The sequence below is a fragment of the Equus caballus genome, chromosome 25, assembly GCF_041296265.1.
Source record: "Equus caballus isolate H_3958 breed thoroughbred chromosome 25, TB-T2T, whole genome shotgun sequence".
NCBI classification, from domain to species: Eukaryota; Metazoa; Chordata; class Mammalia; order Perissodactyla; family Equidae; genus Equus; species Equus caballus.
The window spans coordinates 45269888-45290095 of NC_091708.1; the positions used below are offsets into that span (position 1 = coordinate 45269888).

The window sequence follows — 20208 nt, forward strand, 5'->3', positions numbered from 1 at the left end:
CATGTTCTTTTTTCTAGAATTTTCCCCCAGGGTAAAAACTCAGAAAAGAAGAGAGAAATGAGCACCACGTTTGTCTCGATCGGGGGCCTGTGTTCTGTTGTTTGAGCTCCTTTGGGAAATAGGGAGATGGGGGCTGACACCTGGCCTTCTCGGCCCCTGGACGTTAGGACAGCATCATTCTAGAGCCTTCCACCAAAGGAAGATGCGGGCCAAGGCTCTGGGTGGAGGAGAGAAGCTGTTTGGGCTTTCCTGGCTCTGGCGGTCCCCCACCTGATCGCTGTCACCCACACTGAACAGTCAGCCGTCTGGCGCGTTTCCATCAGCCTCTTGCCTTCGGGACATTTAGAAAATAAACACTTAAAAAACCTCAACTCTTCCTCCAGGCAGAATTGAGAGAGGAGCTTGGAAATCTGAGGCCCTCTGAGCCTCGTCCAAGGATTTTGAATGGAAACGAGTGGATCGCGTTCTCTCTCTCCTGACTTGTCCTGTCTCTGTTCCTCCCCCGCCCCATTTCCATCCCATCGAAGACAACATGAGGCCCCATCTCTTGTATTAAAACATGAAGGGCCCTGTGCCTCTTGCGCACTGTCTCCTTTGGGGTTGGACGGGTGGGGGCGCTGACGGACGGGCTTCCTGGAGGCCTCTGCGTTTGTCTTTACCCACCGACCTCCAGTGGGAGGAGGTCCCACCTCTCACCCTGAGCAGGCCAGCAGCATCTTCCTAGCCGCTCATCCCAGTGTTTGCTGTGGAAAGTTCTGGAAGTCTGGTTGCAGACTGCAAACCCAGCATGCGATTGGGATCGAGTATTTTGGGGATGAAGGTTGTTTCTGTGTTATTTTCTGAATCGTGATAGCTAGCCAGTACTCGCAGGTTTCCTAATGATTTAATTGGCTACTTGTTCCCCCACCGTCCTTTGGATCTGCATCCCGACTGGAAAGCCCACTGTGTTCCGAGTCTGGTTGGGAGCGCGCTCTTGCACAGATGTCAGTGATAATGACAGTAATGCAGAGACGGAAACGAGACGGTGAGCTCAGACCTGAGAGTAGGCCCCGGGCGCAGACGCTGTCAAAGTCCTTGGTGTGTATATTGACTCCATTCACACGAGAGAAAGACCTGGTGCCCAAGACGCAGCTGCTCCTGATAAGAAAACCCAGTCCAGAAGGGTCCTGTGTCTTGCCCAAGGTCTCGAGAAAGGCTGGTCAGTGGTTTTGTTAACAAATGTCCACAGCAGGCCCTGACGTTCTCAGCTGAGTCTCCTGATGCCCCCCAGTCTCCCTCTCCCCGCCTCCTGCCTACGGTCTGCCCACCCACCACGCGCCCCCCAAGAACCCAGGCAGGCCTGTGGGGGCCTGTGAGCCGGAACCAGTGACCTCAGTGCTGCAGAGAATGAACCCGTCTGGAGGATTCCTCCCGGATCCGGCACCGCGAAAGTGCCGCTGGGCACCAGCTCTGATGCCAGCTCCCTTTGTCGTAGTCGCCAGTCCAGTGATCTTTTCTCACATACCAGCTGTCGGGGCTCCTGGGCACCTGCCATGTGCCTTCCCCGTCCAGTGAGGGCGTGGGTTCCACAGCCGTGAGGCGCTGAGGATGCTTTTGGTAGTTAGACCTCTATTTTCTGCTTGATGACTTGCTCGCCCTCCAGGAAAGGAGGCCCTGAGGATGGACAGAGTGTGCAAGAAGGAACCACGGGAGGAGGAGGCCTTCGTGGGGGGCGGGGAGGGGACAGGGCTCGGCTGTCGAGGACGCTGGGGGTCTGGTCACTGGGGGTCGGCTCTGAGCACTCTGGGCAGTCAGCAGCCCTGCCCCCAGCCAGTTATAGCCATCTGGAGCCGTTTGCTCAGCACAGCTGCCTCCAAGGCCCAGCCTGCTAAGTGACACGTCCCGGGTCCTGCCATTGATCTGGAAGAGCTCTGTTTTGTTTTGTTTTGATCTTTTCCATTCTCCCATCCAATTTTGATCACACACACGCAGGAGACCAATAACTCGCTCCGAAAAGCCCAGAAATCGATGTCAGCTCAGAGCCGCTGCCAGGGGGGAGGGCGTGGTGAGAGGCTGTGGCTGAAGACGAGGGGGTGGCACTGCTCGGGAGTCCTTTGGAGGGAGCCCATCTAGGGGACAGGCCTGCAGAAGAGCCAGCGTGGCTTTCCGGTTCCCGCCGCCCTGGCGCCGAGCTGTTAGAACGAGGTTAACGCGGGGTGCCCTCGCACGCATCCTTCCTTGACTCGTTCATTAAGCCCCAGCTGTGTCCCAGACACGGTGCTGGGCTCCGGTGCTCTTCCACCGTGCCCAGAAGCAGCCTTCTCTCAGCAGTGAGCGGCCCACGTGCTTCTGGTGGAACTGGAGCTCCGGAAGCTCCCGCCCTCACTCCAGGCTCTCAGCCCTGCCAGACTGTGCCCCTCCCCAGGAGACCCTCTCCCCCAACTCTGAGACGCACAGCCCGCCCTGACTGTGGACCATCCTTCTAGACTCCAGCGACACCTTCCCTCTTGTTGGCTTGTTTCTGCCCTAGAAGTCCCAGGCCGCTCACATCAGACATCAGAAAGGGGACCAGCTGCCCCACGCCACCCCGGAAGCTCATGTTCAGAGGGGGCGTCATCATCACCAAAACACTGTCATTTTACAGACAGCAATGAGCTCACCTTAGTGTTTAGAAGTCCTCCGTGTCATCTAAACTGTGTCAGAGCCATCCAGCTATTGTATAAGGGTCACACTGAGTCCCTTTTCCTGAGGGTCCAATTATCCGAAAGGCGCTGGACTATGAGATGTGGTCGGTGGTCGGCAGGTGCTCGGTAGACATGGGCCCCTCTGTCTTTTCTCTGAGGAACGGGGGACAGCCCTGCTGCGGCTGCTGACCCAGTGCTCCCCGTCACCCCTCACTTCCCAGTGGGGTCTCCGGCAGGAGTGGCTGGCGCCTCCCTCCCGGCTCCTCCTCCGTTCAGCCAGCGGCTCCCTTTGAAGCGTCTTTCCCTGCAGCCCAGGCTCCGTGATGGTGGCAGCCCTTTGGGAAGACACACGACAGGTGCTCAGCAAACCCAAGGGAAGAGCAAACTCAGCCCCAGTGACTCAGAAGGCCCCTGGGCCGGCAGCCCCTCAGCAGCTCCACGGAAGCTCAGCCTTGCCGGCACACTGGCCTTGGACCTGGGATGAGGACAAGAGGACTCACTGCCTCTTTCGTCTGGGCTGGGCCCTGAGCTGGCCCCTGGTGGGGACGCGGGGAGAGGAGGGCTCCGCACACTTGCCGTGTAACTAGAGTGGGGGTTTTCATCTTGGCTGGTGCCCTGTAATCTGTGAGCGGATTTAAAAAATCTTGGTGCTGAGGCCGTAATTCAAGCCAATTAAATAAGAACGGCAGGACTAGGACCCAGACACATGGCTTTTTAAGCTCCTCCGGTGAGGGGCCCAGGCCAAGAACCTCCACCCAGGGGCCAGTGTGGTCAAGCCCATGGTAAGCAGCTCAGGCCCCAAGCCAGAGGGTCCAGCCTTGCCTGCGTGTGAGAATCGCCTGGAAGCTTTAACCAGCATGAATGCTGGGCTCCATCCCCGAGACCTGACGTAACTCTGGGCTGTGAAGGCTCCCGGGGCCTCACCTGCATTCGGGTTGGGAGCCACTCGTCCTGGCCTCCAGCAGTTCCGGTACCGTGGTTCTGGGCGAGGCCGGAGAGCTCGGGGGCGGCATCCTGGAGGTGATGGAGTCCATGTGGGCTTGGGACTCGAACAGGAAGGGGAGGGAAAGGCGTTTCAGATGAGGAGAGCAGAGTGAACAGACTCTGGGGCTCCACGCATGCGTCCCTTTTGCAGCGCAGGGCTTCTCATCGGTGACTTAAAGCCAGCAGGTGACGAGCCGGTCATTAAACTGCACCTCGGGCTGGCTTTCCTCCCACCCTAAACGGCATTTTACACAAGTGCTGTGCCCTGGGTCCAATTTGCCAGTTTACAGGAGGAAAAGGTGGTTTAAACGTTCTTAGTGACTTGATGCCGATTTCCCCCAGTTCTGCCCACAGGAAGGGGTCACAGCCTCAAATAGGCTCCCCACTAGCACAGGCCCACTCGTGCGAGAGGCACACATTTGCACACTTTCAAAGAGTGTTCTCTGTGCTGAGATAGGAAGTGGCAGTTCCTTCAGAGGTGGGTCGGGAGAGGGTCCAGGGAGGAATGTCATTTGAGCTGCGTCTTGAACGAAGCAGTGAGCTCCCCGTCTCGGGAGAGAGCCAAGCAGAGGCGGGAAGGTGCTTTTCCACAACACGATCAGAGGAGGTTCCCCACATCGCCTGTGTACCCCCCACGCCCCTCACGCTCTGCGCTCGCCCCGTGCTGATCTGTGACCCACATCCTTGGGGACTGGCCTGTGGGAGGCCAAGGGTAATAAAAGCCTCAAATGAGACGGAGTTTAAAAAAAGAAAAACTCGTTGAAAACAAAAGGCGCATCTGCCTCTGAGCCGCCGAATGGACGTCTCAGGAACAAAGTTATGATTTTTTTAAATTTTTAATGCTTGCGTAAAGCCGCATCTGAAAGCTCGCATGTCCTTGGGCTCCCGCAGCCCGCCGGGCTCTGATGGACCAGCAGCTGTCTCGTTGCAGACGGACGCCCGAGTGGCATTCGCCCGGTGGCTTCCTCCCACTAACGGCCTTGCTTTCTAATTTGCTCCCGTGGTGGTTGAAAATGACCAAAGCGTTTTGTACAAAGTCTAGATGGTTTTCAGGTCAACTGGCATGGAAGCAATAATCAGAAATCTCTTTCCTCGGGCCGCTGCCGGGTTTGTTGTTGATTTTGACCCTCTGGTCCTTCTGTGAAGCTCTCATTCTCCTGGGGGAGGCATTTTCCCCAGATGGGGCGTGACAAAGAGTGAGTACCCACTGCATCCCAAATGCCAAATGCGTACGTTCCACCTGCCAGGTGGGGTGACTCAACCCGGCCGCCGTGACCGCCTGGTGGGACAGAGAGGTCGGCCGTACTCGCCCCCTGGAGGTGGGAGGTCTCCCTTCCTGGTGACCTTGATAGTGGGTCAGCACTGCAGACGAGAGCCACCCACTGCCCTGAGCGCCCACCCTCCTCTGGGGGGCAGGTGGCCCTTCACTTTCCAACACCGTCCTGCTGGTTTGGGGTTTCATACGCTGACGGGGTTCTCGCCTCCCCCAGATAAGCGTGAACCCCTGCTGTGTGCCCTGGGCTGGGGAGAGAGCAGAGAGAGAACCAACTGACGTGCCCGCGCTGACCCACGGCCTGGGGGCACCCTGGGCAGGGGGCTCGATTTGGGCGCCCATAGTGGTTTCCTTGCCACCCAATTAGGAGAATGCAGAGGGCGGCTGCCGCTGTGCCCCTAGGGAGAGCGTGGGTGCCCCGGCCTGTCAGCTCCCACACTCGTTCACAGAGGGTCCTTTCCTAGCCTTTCTCCAAACCAGACGCGTGTTTGTCTGGTGGGGAGACAGTCCTGTCCCCCTTTGAAAAGTGCCCTGTGGGTTTGGAGGAAGGACGCAACATCATTTAGTCTTAATTATTCTCTCCGGTGCCTTCAGCTCCTTCTCTGGGTACTGAGTAAGTTAAATTGCAAGTCTGAGCAGGGACACCTCCCCGGGGGACCCCCGCCCGGCCTCCTTCAGAACCCCCGGCTGACGAGGTCTGCTCTCTCCGCAGGTCTGGTACATGGACGGCTACCACAACAACCGCTTCGTCCGCGAGTACAAATCCATGATCGACTTCATGACCACGGACAATTTCACGTCACACCGCCTCCCGCACCCCTGGTCGGGCACGGGGCAGGTGGTCTACAATGGCTCTATCTACTTCAACAAGTTCCAGAGTCACATCGTCATCAGGTTCGACCTGAAGACGGAGACGATCCTCAAGACACGCAGCCTGGACTACGCCGGTTACAACAACATGTACCACTACGCCTGGGGCGGCCACTCGGACATCGACCTCATGGTGGACGAGAACGGGCTGTGGGCCGTCTACGCCACCAACCAGAACGCCGGCAACATCGTGATCAGCAAGCTGGACCCCGTCTCCTTGCAGGTGCTGCAGACCTGGAACACAAGTTACCCCAAGCGCAGTGCAGGGGAAGCCTTCATCATCTGCGGGACCCTCTACGTCACCAACGGCTACTCGGGAGGCACCAAGGTCCACTACGCCTACCAGACCAACGCCTCGACCTACGAGTACATCGACATCCCCTTCCAGAACAAGTACTCCCACATCTCCATGTTGGACTACAACCCCAAGGACCGCGCCCTGTACGCGTGGAACAACGGCCACCAGGTCCTCTACAACGTCACCCTCTTCCACGTCATCCGGTCCGACGAGTTGTAGTCGCCTCTGCCCGGAAGCCGAGGGTCCGAGGCCTCCCCCACGTGGAAATTCCTGTGAAACAGCTGCCAAAATAATGTTACTGAGACTAACAATACTAATTTTGAAAAATCATCAGCAATGTGGATTCCGGCGTCGCGGGATGGCGTTCCCTCCGTGTTTCTCCAGTTCAAGCCGGAGGGTGACACTCTTGGGAAGAAACCCCCGTATTTGCAGCTGGAACTGCAGCCCAGGGCTCCCTGGTTCTCCTCCCGCCTCCCGCCTCCCGCCCAGGTCCCCTTTCTGGTCAAATAATATACCAACGAAGGAAGGCAATGACTGTTGGCCAACTCTCGCCCGAGAACAACCCACTGTTAGGATCGCATGGACATTCCCTTAGATGTGGTCGCTCCGATGGACGTGATTGCCGCGTCTCATCGAGAGCCCCCGGCCGCGCTCGGCGTGCGGAGGGGTCGTCATAGGCTAGTTTAACTCGCATCCCCTCACAGCTGCTGTCTCTCGACCGTGTGTTGTGTCCTAGATTAACCGTGCTGAGACTCCAAGCAGCCCGTGGACCCGTGTCTAGTCCCTGCCAAGCGATGGTCCGAGCGTGTGGAACGGACGGTGGCAGTACCCACGTTGTTCGAATCCGCGTCCCCCGTAGATATCTTGTGCAGCGTCTGTCTGTTGTCCCCTTGAGGTGGTAGCTCTGTGTGTTCAGTTTATGCAATGGATGTTGTAAATGCAATGCCGTAGTTTGGATTAATAAGTGGATGGTTTTTGTTTCTTAAAAAGAAAAAAAATAATCAGTGTTCACCCTTAGAGAGAGATAATCGAGTTCATGTTGATAATAGTCAAAGGAATTCTTCTCTTCTTGTTAAATTCCCTGAATAACGTAGCCACGGTGGAGAAGGGCTAACCTAGGGAAGCTTCAGTTTCCAGCGGGAAGGGAGGGTTCCTGAGGGCCGCAGTGCGTGGAAAGTACATTTTTTAAGTCAAAAAAAGAGGGAAACTTTGTACTATCCAGTTATCTAAGGAACAATAAAAATGTTAGGAGGTGCTTTCGCTTCGCTTGTCGTTTCTGAGGGTTTTAGAAATGATGGAGACTTCTGAATCCTCGCAGATGTGTTCCAGGGTGTGAGTGGTCCTTTCAGGAGAGGAAGCAAGGTCGCGTGATGGACACAGTCCCCTTGGGTCTCCAGGCACCCATCCCCCCAAAAGTCGTCACCCGGAGAATCAGCTCGGAGTTCCCTTCCGCCTGGGGCGAATCTGAATCCCAGGGCTGCACCCCTGGGCATCCACCCCACACCACCACCCCCACCCGCCGGGCTCCTCCAAGGACACCGCCGGAAGGAGTGTGGCACAGCCTCCAGCTCCAGGCATGGCGGGGGGTACCAGCGGAGGACCTGCTGGAGAGTCGGCGAAGGTGAAGCCAGGCCCTCTCTGGCCGGGCCGCTCACTAGGAGCTGTGGTGGGTCCAGGAGGTGAGCGGCCGGCCCTCTCTGGGGTCTGGGTCCCCAGGCCTTGGAGACGGAGACCCTCGCACATCCGAGGAGCCAGGCCAGCACAGACCACGGCCGTCGCTACCGAGTCTGGCCCTGCCTCTAAGCAGGCCTTGAAGTCTCTGTACACAGGCCACATCTCAGTGTCCCGTGCTGTTCTGGAGCACCCTGGGGTCTCAGGCCAGCCAGGGAAGAAACGACGTCGCAGTAACTCTCCTTTCACAAGACTGCCTTCCATCCGGCCCTAGCAGAAAAGGACCGGATGGCGTATGGGAGCCGCCCACCTCCTCCCCTTTCCTCTGCTTTGGGGCAGCTGGCTCCCGTTGGCAGTGTGGGTGGCAGGGCAGTGACGTGGACATTGGGAAAAGCCTGGCAGACCCCACGAGCCCAGCCCAGCTGGCGCTGTGCTCAAACCAGTGAGCAAATGAGCTGACTTGTGTCCAAAATAGTCTTCCTGAGTTTCCATCATTGGTCCTGGAAAGGCAGCTGGGCTGGCACCCAGGCAGTGCTGTGGGCGGCCCCTTAGATGGCGGGTGGCTGATGTTCGCAATGCTCGGAAGGCAGTGGAGTGAGTCTGAGAACGTCCAAGAACGGACAACACTGGTCCCTGTGCCCACCCGGAAGCTGGAGCCACTGGAATGGTGAGCTGGGGGCATGGGGACTATGCTCAGCTTTGTCACAGTGGGCGCCCTTGTGACCCGGCCCTGGCCAATAGTTGGGAAAATATGGGATGAAAAATAGGGCAAAGACCCCCTGGTTCTCCTCCCCATCCTCCTTCTGGTCAGGGCCATGCCCATGGCCAATTCTCCCCCATCATTAGGATGCACGGGCATTTCCTCAGATCGTGGTCGGCTCCTCCGGATAAAAAAAAACGGGACGAGCCCTAAACCTCAGAGTGGGGAGGGAGGGAGACCCAAGAGGCATCGGGAGCAGCTCTGGGGACGGTTGGCCACCAGGTCTTGATTCATCCTAGGAGCCCTTGGCTCCTCCAGGACCCTTCCTCACTCCCAGGGGCCACATCTCTACCCCCGGAGTGGGCCCTCAGCTTCTGGATCGTGACCACCTAGACTCCACTGCAGGGGGACAGTGCCGCCTCAAACCTGGCACGCCATCTCTTGACCCCAGTGCACCTCGGCCCGTCCCCTCTGCCCGCTGCCTACTGTCCACTCCGACCTTGCCAACCAGGTCTCCACCTCCAGGCACACCGAACTCTGGAGCCCCGTGGTGCCCTCCCCCGTGCCCTCCCCACCCTCCTTCCTCCCAACCTTGTCCAGAGGCCCCAAGGCCCCGGCTCAGAGGTCCCTGCCTTCCAGAAGCTTCTCATTTCGCATCTCCTGGGAGAAACAGTTGCTTCTTCTTGAGTTCTTCTAACTCCTCCCTCCATCGCCCTTCTCCCGTCTGCCCCTTCTTCCCAACATCTATGATTCTCTTACACCCAACACACTCTTTGGGATTTGGGGGGTTTTGGTATTTACCAAGCCCATGACAAAAAATCCAAAACCTCCTGTCTTGCTTTCTTGTCTTTGCCAGCACCTGGGTTTTCTTGGGCCACGGGAGTCAGAGACACCCTGAGCCGTGACGTCGGGAGGGGTGGGAATCCCTAACCTTTACTCAGGGCCTCATTAGCCGGAAGTCTTCCCTGAGAAGACGACTGTCACACCGAGGCAGGACGAGCTCACAATGACAACTTTAGAAGTGGGAGGTCTTTTCATACTTTTATGTTGACAAATCATCTTGGGGCGACACGGGGTGCAAACTCGCCCCCACGAGAGGAGCCGCCCTTCGCTAACAGCCCCGAGCCCAAGGATGCAGTGTGTGTGGCGCCGACGGCCCCCACGTGACACAAAGCTGTCCAGGCGCATTCGGTCGGGAACGGCTCTGTCATTAGAGCTCCGATGATTTCCCCTTAATGACAGAGGAAGAAACGAATGTACAAATACCCGTCCTGAGTCACCAGAAAGTAAAATAACGCCCTGATGGGTCCAGAATGGACCTGCTGTCCCAGACGGAGTCTTTGCTGGGGGAAAATATTCCTCCAGGATATTAAATACGTGAGAAAAATGGTTTCATCCAGAGACCAAATAAAACAACCCGCCTGCAACTGACGCTCCCGGATTCCAATAAGCGAATATATTGGCTGATGGCAGAACATCTGTGGATGAATTTTCTTTATTAAAAGTTTGGCCTGGAGTCAAAATCCGGCAGTTTCTCGGGGAACTTGGAGGCCTGAGCGTGGGGCGCTGGGTGCCGTGAGCAGCTGGGCCTGGAACGCCTCTTCTCGAAGGAAGCCCATGGCAGGGACCCACTCGGGTGCAGGTGAACTCCTCCTCTAGCCCCTGCAGAGTCAGGGTGCCATGTAGCATCCACAGAAGGCAGGCGGGGGGTGGTCCTCTCCCCGTCCCAGCTCTTCCCAGTGGGCGGGAAGGAGGCAGCCGCTGCACGTGGCACGTTATCTCTTGGGTTCTTGGGAAGCGCAGGGTCGCCATGCAGGTGCCAGGGCCGTCCGGGAGACGGGATCCCAAAACGAGGGGCGGTGCTTATTCCAGATAGCTGAACACACCGAGATGGGTGTCAGGCTGGTCTTTTATTAGGACACTTAATTCCATTCGAAGATGACAAGTGGTAGCTTGAGCACAGACCACACTTGGAAGCCAATGTTGGCACCTATCCCTGCCCCCGTGCGTCCCCTCGGCCTCACACCACCTGTAAGGAGGCGCCAGGCTCCCTGTGCTCAGATGGAGAAACTCTTGGGACCGCTGATCTTCCAACCTGTGAAGCAGTGTTTATGTCCACAGGACGGCACCACCTGACACAGAGACGCATCTGAAGTGGGTGGGGCCCTCACGTGTCGCTGGAGAAGGTGGGTGAACCGTTGGGCGCAGGCTGAGCTGGGATTCTGGACAGTGAGTTGTTCATCGTGGGGAAATGAACCCCCAGAGGCAGCTCTTAGAGGCTGGAGCGGGGATCGGGCGGGCGGGGGATCCAGGTGGGAGCCTTGTTTGACCACCTGCATAGGCATGGCCCAGAAAGACACACATTCAGGAGGAAGTGGCCCTGGGGACGGCTGGGCTGTGAAAAGCGAGGTTGAATTCCTGGACGTGACGGAGGCGGGCTGCCCCATGACCCAGGGAACTCAGAAGCCAGATGGTCCATCCAATGCCATGTGTCGTCAGGTTGTGGAGGAGCAGGGGCTGATCTGCTCACCATCAGATAAGATGTCCTTTCCTTGGTGGCCCAGATGTGTGGTACTGAGAAGTTCTCGTGGGAACAATGTCCATTTGGTTTCCTGTGAGTGAATGGATTTTTAAAAGGTCCCCTGTACCAAGATTTTGTTTTAATAAATCCATTGTTAGAGATTATTTTCACAGGCTATGAGAATGAGAAATAGAGTCCTTTGAAGTCAACAGTAAAGAGAAGCATCAATTGGAGCCCACACCGCACTCTTCTTATACAAAAAGCCCCCAGTTGTATATTACTCTGCATCTGGCTGTTTTCCTGGAACCATGTTTCCTACAGGTAACTTGAGGAGCATGGAACTCTGCCTTGTCCCTTTTCATGGCTGTGTAGTATACCATTGTGCATTGGGCTTAGTGTTTGCAACCAGCGCCCCCGGGGTGGGTATTTGAGTTGTGTCTAATACTCTGCTCTTAAAAAACCTCCCTCAGTGAATAACCTTGTGCAAAATCACATTGTGTCTTTGCACATGACGTGTGTCTTTGGAATAAAGTATCTGAGGGCAAACGCTTGTGGTATTTTGCCCGATGCTGTTGAATTCCCTTCCTCAAAGGCTGGCCCGGATTCCTCCCTCCCAGCAACGGAGCAGATTGCTGGACCCCACGGAGCGTTGGGAAAATCTTTGGGAGATTTCCAGTCACGTAAGTCAGATGTGGTGTCCCCAGCAGTTTGCATTTTTATTTCTCTGTTAAGAGAAGCCGGCATCCTTTCATTTGTCTCGAGGCCGTCGGCAATCTCTGTCTGTGAACTTCCAGTTCCCAGCGTTTGCCCACTTTTCCCTCCTCGCTGGTTGGTGTTTCCCTCCACGCACACGCTAGGAGCTCTCCCATGGGCGGGAATCAGCCTCTGTCTGTGATTCTGCAGGTTTCAAACATTGTGTGGTTTGTCGTTCTTTTCTTGATTTTGGTGACAGTGGGTTTGTTTAACTGTAGTCAAATGTCAATCATTCTCCTAATGCTTTTGAGTCGCAGTCAGGACACTCATAAGGAATTTGCCCGTTTTCCTCGGCGCTGGTATGTGGAGGCCGTCAGTGCCTCCAGGTTTATGTCATGTGAAGTGGGTCCACGTCCATCCTTTTCCCAAAGCCTGCCCGGCGGCCCCACACTAGTTATTAAACGGCCCAGCTTCCCCCCTGAAACCTCTGCCAAGCGTCCCCGGTACTTGGATCTGTTTCTGGGCTCTTCTCTCAGTGTCTGTGTTTGACGCTGTCCCTGGAAATGCCAGTCCAAGGGCCCACTTACATCAATTTTGCGCTGGGTGAATGTTCGTGGCCTCTCTGATGTGGACACCTAGTCCACTGCTTTTCACAGCGCTCTTGAAAGGCCTGTGTACAATGACGCCGAACCCCACGGTGGCGAGGTCTCGCCCGGGGATAATTGCTAAACCTGAGTGGGATTTTGTGCCTTCACCGATTCTGTCGGATCAGCAAAGATTAAAGTGGTTTCGGGATAATGTGTCGCTGTGAAGCGGTTCTGTGTTGTTCTAAATAAAGTGCCCACATCCAGACACTGCCAGGACTCTAAAGCAGAGCTAAGTCCTGACCTCACAGGGATTTTCGGGGAGATCCCTGCCCTCTGCGGAGCTCTGCTGTCTCCATTTCACAGAAGCCGATGCGGGAGATGAAGCCGCCAGAACCGCTGATCACTGGCAGGCTGGCCCTGAACTGCGCGCCCCGCCCTCCGCTGGCCGCTTGGCACACACGGCCGGTCCTCCAGCTGGTGAGTCACTGGACACTTATTCATCACACAGCAGGCAGCGGAAGGTGCCAGAAGGGTGTGCCGGGCAAGGAGCTGGGCCGGTCCTGCAGCCCTGGGTGCTGGTGAGTCACTGCTGCCAGGCGCTGAGCCGGGTGCCGAGGGAGGCAAGGCCCTGGCCAAGAAAGGCCAAGGCTGGCATCTGTTTCTGCTCCACCCTCGCTGGGGGGGCCGGCAGGCGGGGGAGCAGGACCTCTCCTCTGTGTGCCCTCCATCCTGCTGTCCCTGCCAGTGCATACACATGCACGTGAGCACAGTGTAACAGCACACACGTGCGCACATGCACACACATACACACACACACACACACACACATGTACACGCACTAGCTAATTCCAAGCACGTGATCAGACGCAGAGCGGCTGCAGGTTAGGACACAGGCCTTGGAGGCTCACCTCCCTGCTCCTTCGAGGTGAACGGAGCTGCAAGTCCCCCCCCACTGCTTCCGGGGAGACCTCCTCCCACCTGCCCCGGCCCTCCAGGCAGCCCGGCCCGGCCCCAGCCCTGTGCCAGCACCGGAGGGCGGGGCCCAGTTCAGGTAGGAAGTCATCAGCCCTGGGCTCCAACCCTGCCTCCACTGCACACACCCGACCCGGGGCCTCAGTTTCCTCTCCTGGCACGGGGCCATCTGATGCTGGTAGAAGTTCCCCATTCTCAGGGAGCACTGCCGGGGCTGGTGGGAGCACCAGGCATCACGCCAGCGATTTCAGGGGTTCTGGCCCGAAGGACCCTCTGGGCCTCTCAAGCCTCCCGATCCTGCCTGTGGAAACCTGGGTCCCCGCAGATGGTCCGCAGCCCTCTGCTCCGACTCAAAGGTACCGCCTTAGCAGGTAAGGACAGTGAGGTCCAGATAGACTGGTTAACACCTGAACAAGTTAGCAGAGCTGGTTAGTGATGGAGCTGGGACGGGAGCCACGCCCCCCACAGCCAGCCTCCAGCTCCTGCTGAATGAAGAGCCCAGTTTGGATAAACTGGTGGATGTCCCGCAACCATCTTCTAATTGGCCAGAGTTTCCAGAATTGCCGGGAAGGACCCCGGCTCCCCCCGCAACCCCAGAGACCCCTTTTCTTCCTGAGTCAGGCAGGAAGGAGGACTGTGGCAACAAAAAAGTCCCCAGCAGCTGGCTCTGTGGAAAGAAACAGTAATTTCCTTATTGATCTTTTCCTTGCCGCTGCCCGCTCGAGAATACGCCTCCAAGAAGGATGTTGTTGCTGCACGCGCTTCATTGTTTCGTTTTTGCTTATTGAATTCCTGTATTATTCCTGGAGGATTCCCCTCCTTTCTGTCTCTCTCCAACAGCTCCTCGCGTCAAGGACATCAATGGCTCACACAGGCCTCCTGAAAAGCATGTCCTTTGCCAGCAACCCCAGGACAGACCCCTCGGCTGTCCCCAAGGCAACAGACTGCAAAAGGTGCCCACCTGGCCGCCGGCGTTGCGACCCTGGCCTTCCCTCCCGGCTCCTTGCCCCTGCCGCTGCCTCCTCTAATTAGCTGGACAGGCTCTCCCATCCGCTCCCGGCCGCCTGTCTCGCTTCGGCCGGCACGCACGGTCCCGGTTAAATTGGCTGTGGCAGGCCGTAATAAAGAAGAAAACAGCGGCTGCATCAGGCTGTTCCGAGGAGCCGCCGATGCTCACGCGGGAAGGGTCGGGAAAGGAGCCATTCAATTAAGGTCGTACGGCCGCTCGGCGGCTCCAGGCCTGAGCTGCGCATCTCGGAGCTTCGGAGATGACTGACCGAGAGTTTCCTCAGGTCCTGTCTCCCACAAGGCTGTCCGTCTGCTCTTGTCCTGCGAGGGCTGGTCTGAAAGCTGCCCCAGGCAGGGGTCCTCAAAGTTCAGTTCTGCAAATGTTTAACGCGCGCCCAGCTCTGTGCCGAGGGTCCAAAGATGACACCCCTGCCCCCAAGGGGCCCCCAGTCCAGCAAAGGAGACGGAGACAGACAGTTCCAGACGGTGCTCGCGAGTCCCAATTCCCAGATACAAAACCAGCAGCTAATTTCACCCACAAAAATGCAATAAAATAGCAAAAAAACGTAGGCAGCCTCTGGAGCCATTAATGATTCTATCAATACAGACTTAAAGTAACCGGAAAGGCGGTTTTCTGGGTACCGAACGTCTGTTCCTACCTTCCCCTGCTCTGGCTCTCCGCCCTGGGTGGGCTTCTGCGGGGCCATTTTTCACAAAGGAAGCCAAAAGGCACACACACGAGTGTGACACCCAGAGAGCCTCTGCGGACAGTGAAGGAGGTGTAGACGTTGGGAGTTAGTGTACAGATCCCTGCTCCAGCCCGGCGGCTGTGTGACGGAGGCCCCTCAACCGACCTGGAGGCGCGTGGGTTCCACAGCCGTAGAAGGGGGGTTGAATGGGACCCACACTTGGATCACCTTGAGGAACACCCAAGCCAGCCTTGGGAACGCACCAAGGCAGGGAGGCCACACACAGGCTGGGGCCAGACGCCTCGGAGTGGGCATGGCAGGGGCCGTGGGATGTGGCCACTGTGCATCAGCGGGCCCAGCTAGCTGCTCCTCAGCATGCCCGAGTACTGGACACAGTGGTGGTGGCTCCAGACTGAGCCCCTTGAGCGCATTACCTCATTTGGTCACCTCAGCAATCCTGCTACTCAGGCTGGGGGCAGTCAGGTAACCCCCAGCAAGCCTCGGAGGCACGCTGGCAGTGCTGACCGCCTTGTCATGCTCACGGACCAGGCTCATAGACCACGGGGCAATGACTGGAGCAACGACCCTGTCAAGGAGCCATGAGGCCACGCGTTCAGGAGGAAATTGCAAAGAACCCTCTGGTGCTCGTCTCCAACACCACACGGCTGAAGCCTCATGCCCTCGCTGACTGTTCTCTCCGCCTGGCACACTGGCCCCAGGTGTTCACCTGGCTGATTTCTTCTCCACCTGCAGATCAGCTTGAATCGATAGAAGCAGCCCGTTCACGAGTGTCCGTCTGTCCTGGGAGCAGGACTCGGCCTGGTCTGGCCTCAGCTTCCTGGGGAAGGCCTGCTGTGAGGCTTGTGATATGCGGGTGGCATCTCCAAGGGCCTCCCGCCTGCTTCCCAGAGTGACAGTTGGGTCCTGGCGCAGAAAGGAAGAGAAGGGCCCAGGAAGCCCCAAGTCCCGGGATGCCCAGGCCTGTCACCCCTCTGTGCTTCTGCTTTAGTTTGAAATTGCCCCGGCCCCTGCTCAGGGACGAGAGGCAGCCAGGGCCCCTCTCCGCTCTCTGCCCACCAGCCCTCCTGCCAGCGAAGCCGCTTCCCGCCCCCCCACGGCCGTCTCGGCAGAGGAGGAAGAAGCAATTTGGTGTGCGTGAATTATTCAGAGCAGCCGAATGAAATGAAGGATTGAAGCAATGTGCACAGATACAGAGAATCAGAAAATAGATCCCAGCTTGAAAATATGTACAGGGTTGATCCGGAAAGCAAATTAGCAGCGAGTTACAGAAACATCATTGGATTAGATGCAACCAGTTGTTTTGAGCACATTATGCATAAATTGTCTTCCTCCACGCAGGTTTGCCCTGCGCTGTGGCGCAGGCTTTCGGGCAGTGTTGGCTGGCGTCCACCCCTAGCTCCCCTCCTTATCTCAGGAGCTGCTGGAGGACAAAGGCCCCTCTGACCGCCTCATCGTGGGTCCCCGGGCCTCACACGTGGCCGGCACACTGTAGGCCTCCAACAGATCACCGTGGATGGATGAAGTCGTATTTCCAGTTACTTCGCATGAGCCCCTCATGTGTGTCGCCCCCACCCCCCCCCCGCACCCCAGACTAGGTCCCTGACCCTGGAAAAGCCCCAGCTGTGACCTCAGCAGCCTGAGCCTGGCCGGCCTCGCATCTCATCAAGGCGCCTCGAGACCAATGGCTCACGCCAGTGGGGTGGACTCCTCATAGAAATTGTGCTTTCCCTGTCATTGTAAAGTTTCCCCAAATCAGCTCCTGTGGCATGGGGTCTGTCGCATGCCTGGGGCCATCCTCGAACACACAGCTCATTTAAGCTGAGCCGCAAAGGCTCCTGCCTGCCCGAGACAGGGGCGCACCCTGTGGGAAAAGCCGGGCGGAGTGGTTGTACAGATATGAAAGCCATCCAGTAACAAACAAGCCAGGCAAATGCCTCAGGGACCTAGAATTTTCCCTGCAAGCAGGTCAGGGCGGCGCGGCCACTGGGTCTGGGGGCCCGGGGAAATGGATGTTGACGCGGCCTGCCCTGGGGTGCCTGGGAGAATCTCTGCATGAGACTCCTGGGCGACCCACCCCAAGAGAGGTGAGGGGCGGGCATGCCAGGGAGCCGCGGCTGTGGTCAGGGGTCACCCTGCCTCCGACGGGCTTGCTGAGCCTGGGCGAGGCCATGGCCCGCTCACCCTCTTTTCCCCTTCTGAGCAGCCAGACCGTGTTGCTCAAAAGACCTAAGGCCCCTCCATTCGACTGTGCTGGGGCTCCGTTCACTGGGCGCCTGCTGTCTCAGAGCCGGGCCCAGAGCCACGGGGGACACAGAGACCCATGGACCCAGACATCCACACAGCAACAAGAGGGCTTGGGGCCTCGTGAATGGCCAACAGGCCCAGTTCTTCCACGGCTGCCTTGATGCGCTGGTGGATCCCGGCCATAACTGTCTTCCCACAGCAGTCTGTGAGCTCAGGGCCCTCACCGCGGGATCAGGGATGCGTTCAGAGAGGGGAAGCGGTCCACATCAGGTGTGAGGAAGGGAACCGAGGCACAGGGCTAGGACGAGGGGGAGGTGAGTGGGGCACCAAGGGCACAGAATTTAAGGCGGCAGCTGAGAGCAATGGCGTGCCAGACCAGGTGGCTCTGGGGAGGAGCTGGGCTGGCCCCCTGTTTGGTCTCCGCTGTGGCCTAACTCTGGGGTGAGGAAGGGCTGGACTCCTTCAAGCCTTCAGAGGTAGAGCCACCAAGGGGGCAGGTACAGGGAGGGGGCGTCAGCTGATGCAAGGAAGAGCCTTCCCACAGTGGTGAGCTTCCTGGCACTGGGGATATGCAAGCAGAGAGGAGGAGATGACCGGCGGGGTGCTGAGGACATGTGCCACTGTATGAAGGGAGAGGCCGGATCGAGTGACCTCCGCCTCCCTCCCAGCTCCCGTGGTGTGTAAATCTGATTCTCCCAGCAGCCTCTGCCCACTGAGTTTTATTAAGGGGCAACCCGCAGGCCGAGACTCTCCTGGGAGCAGACGCCGGCTGGGTTGGGGTGATTTCCCCACACTGCTCCTCCAAGATCACCGGCCCCACCCCGGGACCATCTGTTTGCACACTGCGCCAGGTCATTTTTAGACGCAGCAGCAGCATGACCGAGAAATCTCTCCGGCTCTGGATGGCCCGCCTGGCAGCCCGCGGTCAGAGCGCAGCCCCCAGGGTGACCTTGAGCCTCCGTCTCAAAGTCAGCAGAATCTGGTCGTATGGAGGGGAGATGCGGGGCTTGCGGACTGCCGGCGTGGGCTGGGCGGGGGCAGAAGATTGCAGTCTCCGTCGCTTTCTTAAACAAGTCGTAAAATGGATTGTGCATATAAAGGGCAGCATAAAACAGGGCCACGCGGCGAGCTCCACGGAGTCCGCTGACTTCATAAATCAGGGAGGCGGCTGCAGGGGAGCCTGCGTCTCCCTTCCTGGGTGTGAAGTGATTGACTTTTAAATGGGGAGAGAAGTTGGCCCAGATGCCCCCGGGCGGCCAGGGGACCCAGGACGGAGCCCCGGAAGGGGAGACCAGGGTTTCTAAAGGGCGCCTGCCGAGGTGGAGGACGGCAGCTTCACGGCTCTTGGAGAAGCAGCAGGGCCTGGTGCTGGCCTCCCCGTCGCAGCCACAGCCTTCCGAAGGCCGGCCATTTCCAGGGGCCGCCTGTGCTGCTATTGGCAGATTTAGAACAGACCCCTCGCATGAAGCCACAGTGCCCCTGGGTGTGACGGGTGGGCTGTATTTTTCTGACACTCTGTAACAAATGGCACAACGCACGCCCCAGGTTTCCTCGTCTCCTTTCTTCCATGCGGTGAGCAGGGATCCAGGCGTCTCCACCCATGAGCCTCCAGGGTCTTGCAGAAGGAGACGGGGGGATGTGAGAGCCAGTGCCACGCAGGCTTCATGGCTGCCTCCACGTTTCATTGGCCTCAGTCGGTCCTGTGACCCCAACCTGCGTGCGAGGGAGGCTGGGAGGTGTAGTTTCCTGCATCCTGGGGAAGCAGGAAATGGAGGATGGAGGGACCCAATGCTTGCCACGGTTGATGAAATAACAAACATAGATCTCTGATTGGGGCCGGCCCAGTGGCACAGCAATTAAGTGCACACGTTCCACTTTGTTGGCCCAAGGTTCACTGGTTCGGATCCCGGGTGCGGACATGGCACCGCTTGGCAAGCCATGCTGTGGTAGGCGTCCTACATATAAAGCAGAGGAAAATGGGCGTGGATGTTAGTTCGTGGCCAGTCTTCCTCAGCAAAAAGAGGAGGATTGGAGGCAGATGTTAGCTCAGGGCTAATCTTCCTCAAAATAAATAAATATAAAGAAATAAATATTTAAAAATTAAAAAAATATATATATATATATATGTGTACATATCTGAGCCCTTCTTGGGCCACACTGGGGAAACACTGGCTTTGGCATCAGAGAGCCTAGGGTACACTGCTGGGTAATCTCAGGCAGGTAACTCAACCTCTCTGAGCTCAAGTCTTCATTACCACAGTGGAGTACCTCCCCTGGGTTGGCGGGGCTGTGAGTGTTAGATGCACCGCCCAGCACAGTGCCCCGCCCAGCAGAGCCCGGCCGCATCATCTTTATGTCATTATCACATTTCATCTTCACTCTGGCGGCAATGTGGGCTGCGACACCTGCCAGCACGGCCTTGGCGGGTCACCCTCTCCTCATTCCTTCACCCTAAAGGAGAGGCCGGCTGGGAGACTGGGACCAGCTCTACACCCACACAGCGGGTAAAGGGTGACCATGGTCCCCCAGAGAGGGAGCAGGCCTTCTCGAGGACACAGCCAGCCCCGGATGGACGCAGGGCGTGACGCGCCGGGTGGTTTCCGTGCTCGCCGCCCTGCCGGCCGGGTGCTACTACTTGCCCATTTTCAGGTGATCGTGCTGAACTGCTTCAGTCGGCATGCGAGGACGCCCAGCCGCGAAGCATCCGGACCCCATCGGCGGGCAGTGGGCAGCCACTGAGGGCGCTGGGCAGGGGACAGGCCACACCAGAGTTTTTAAGTCCAGGGCTGGGGAGGTGGACCGTGACACAGGCAGCCGGAGAGCGCCACTTGGGTTCCTCCCAGCAAATGGAAAGTAAGTGGCTTCTGAAATTCAGGCCGGAGAAGGTGAGGCCAGAGCCAGAGCAAGGGTCTTCCCTCGGCCTGGACGCGCCAGGAGGCGGCGGGCGCTGCCGCGGGGCCCTAGCAACACACAGCACAAGCGGCTGCGCTCCCACTTTTGTTTCTCAGGAAAGC

At 57.8% G+C, this 20208-nt stretch overlaps 1 protein-coding gene and 1 long non-coding RNA gene across 3 annotated transcripts in view; both read left to right on the forward strand.

Annotated features, from left to right (window-relative positions):
* The window catches only part of OLFM1 (olfactomedin 1), a 39662-nt gene extending 32319 nt beyond the window's left edge, over positions 1–7343 (forward strand). For both annotated transcript variants that reach the window (XM_001917922.5, XM_003364081.5), the window contains exon 6: positions 5633–7343. In XM_001917922.5, coding sequence (XP_001917957.2) covers positions 5633–6307 — 675 coding nt within the window. In that variant the 3' untranslated portion in view covers positions 6308–7343. The remainder of the gene's footprint in view (positions 1–5632) is intronic.
* Positions 7344–9769: 2426 nt separating this feature from the next.
* LOC102150332 (uncharacterized) lies at positions 9770–14809 on the forward strand. Its single transcript, XR_011432686.1, has 6 exons — positions 9770–10101; positions 10581–10645; positions 11139–11301; positions 11573–11660; positions 12624–12737; positions 14073–14809. It is a non-coding gene; the product is annotated as an uncharacterized lncRNA (long non-coding RNA).
* Positions 14810–20208: the final 5399 nt, after the last annotated feature.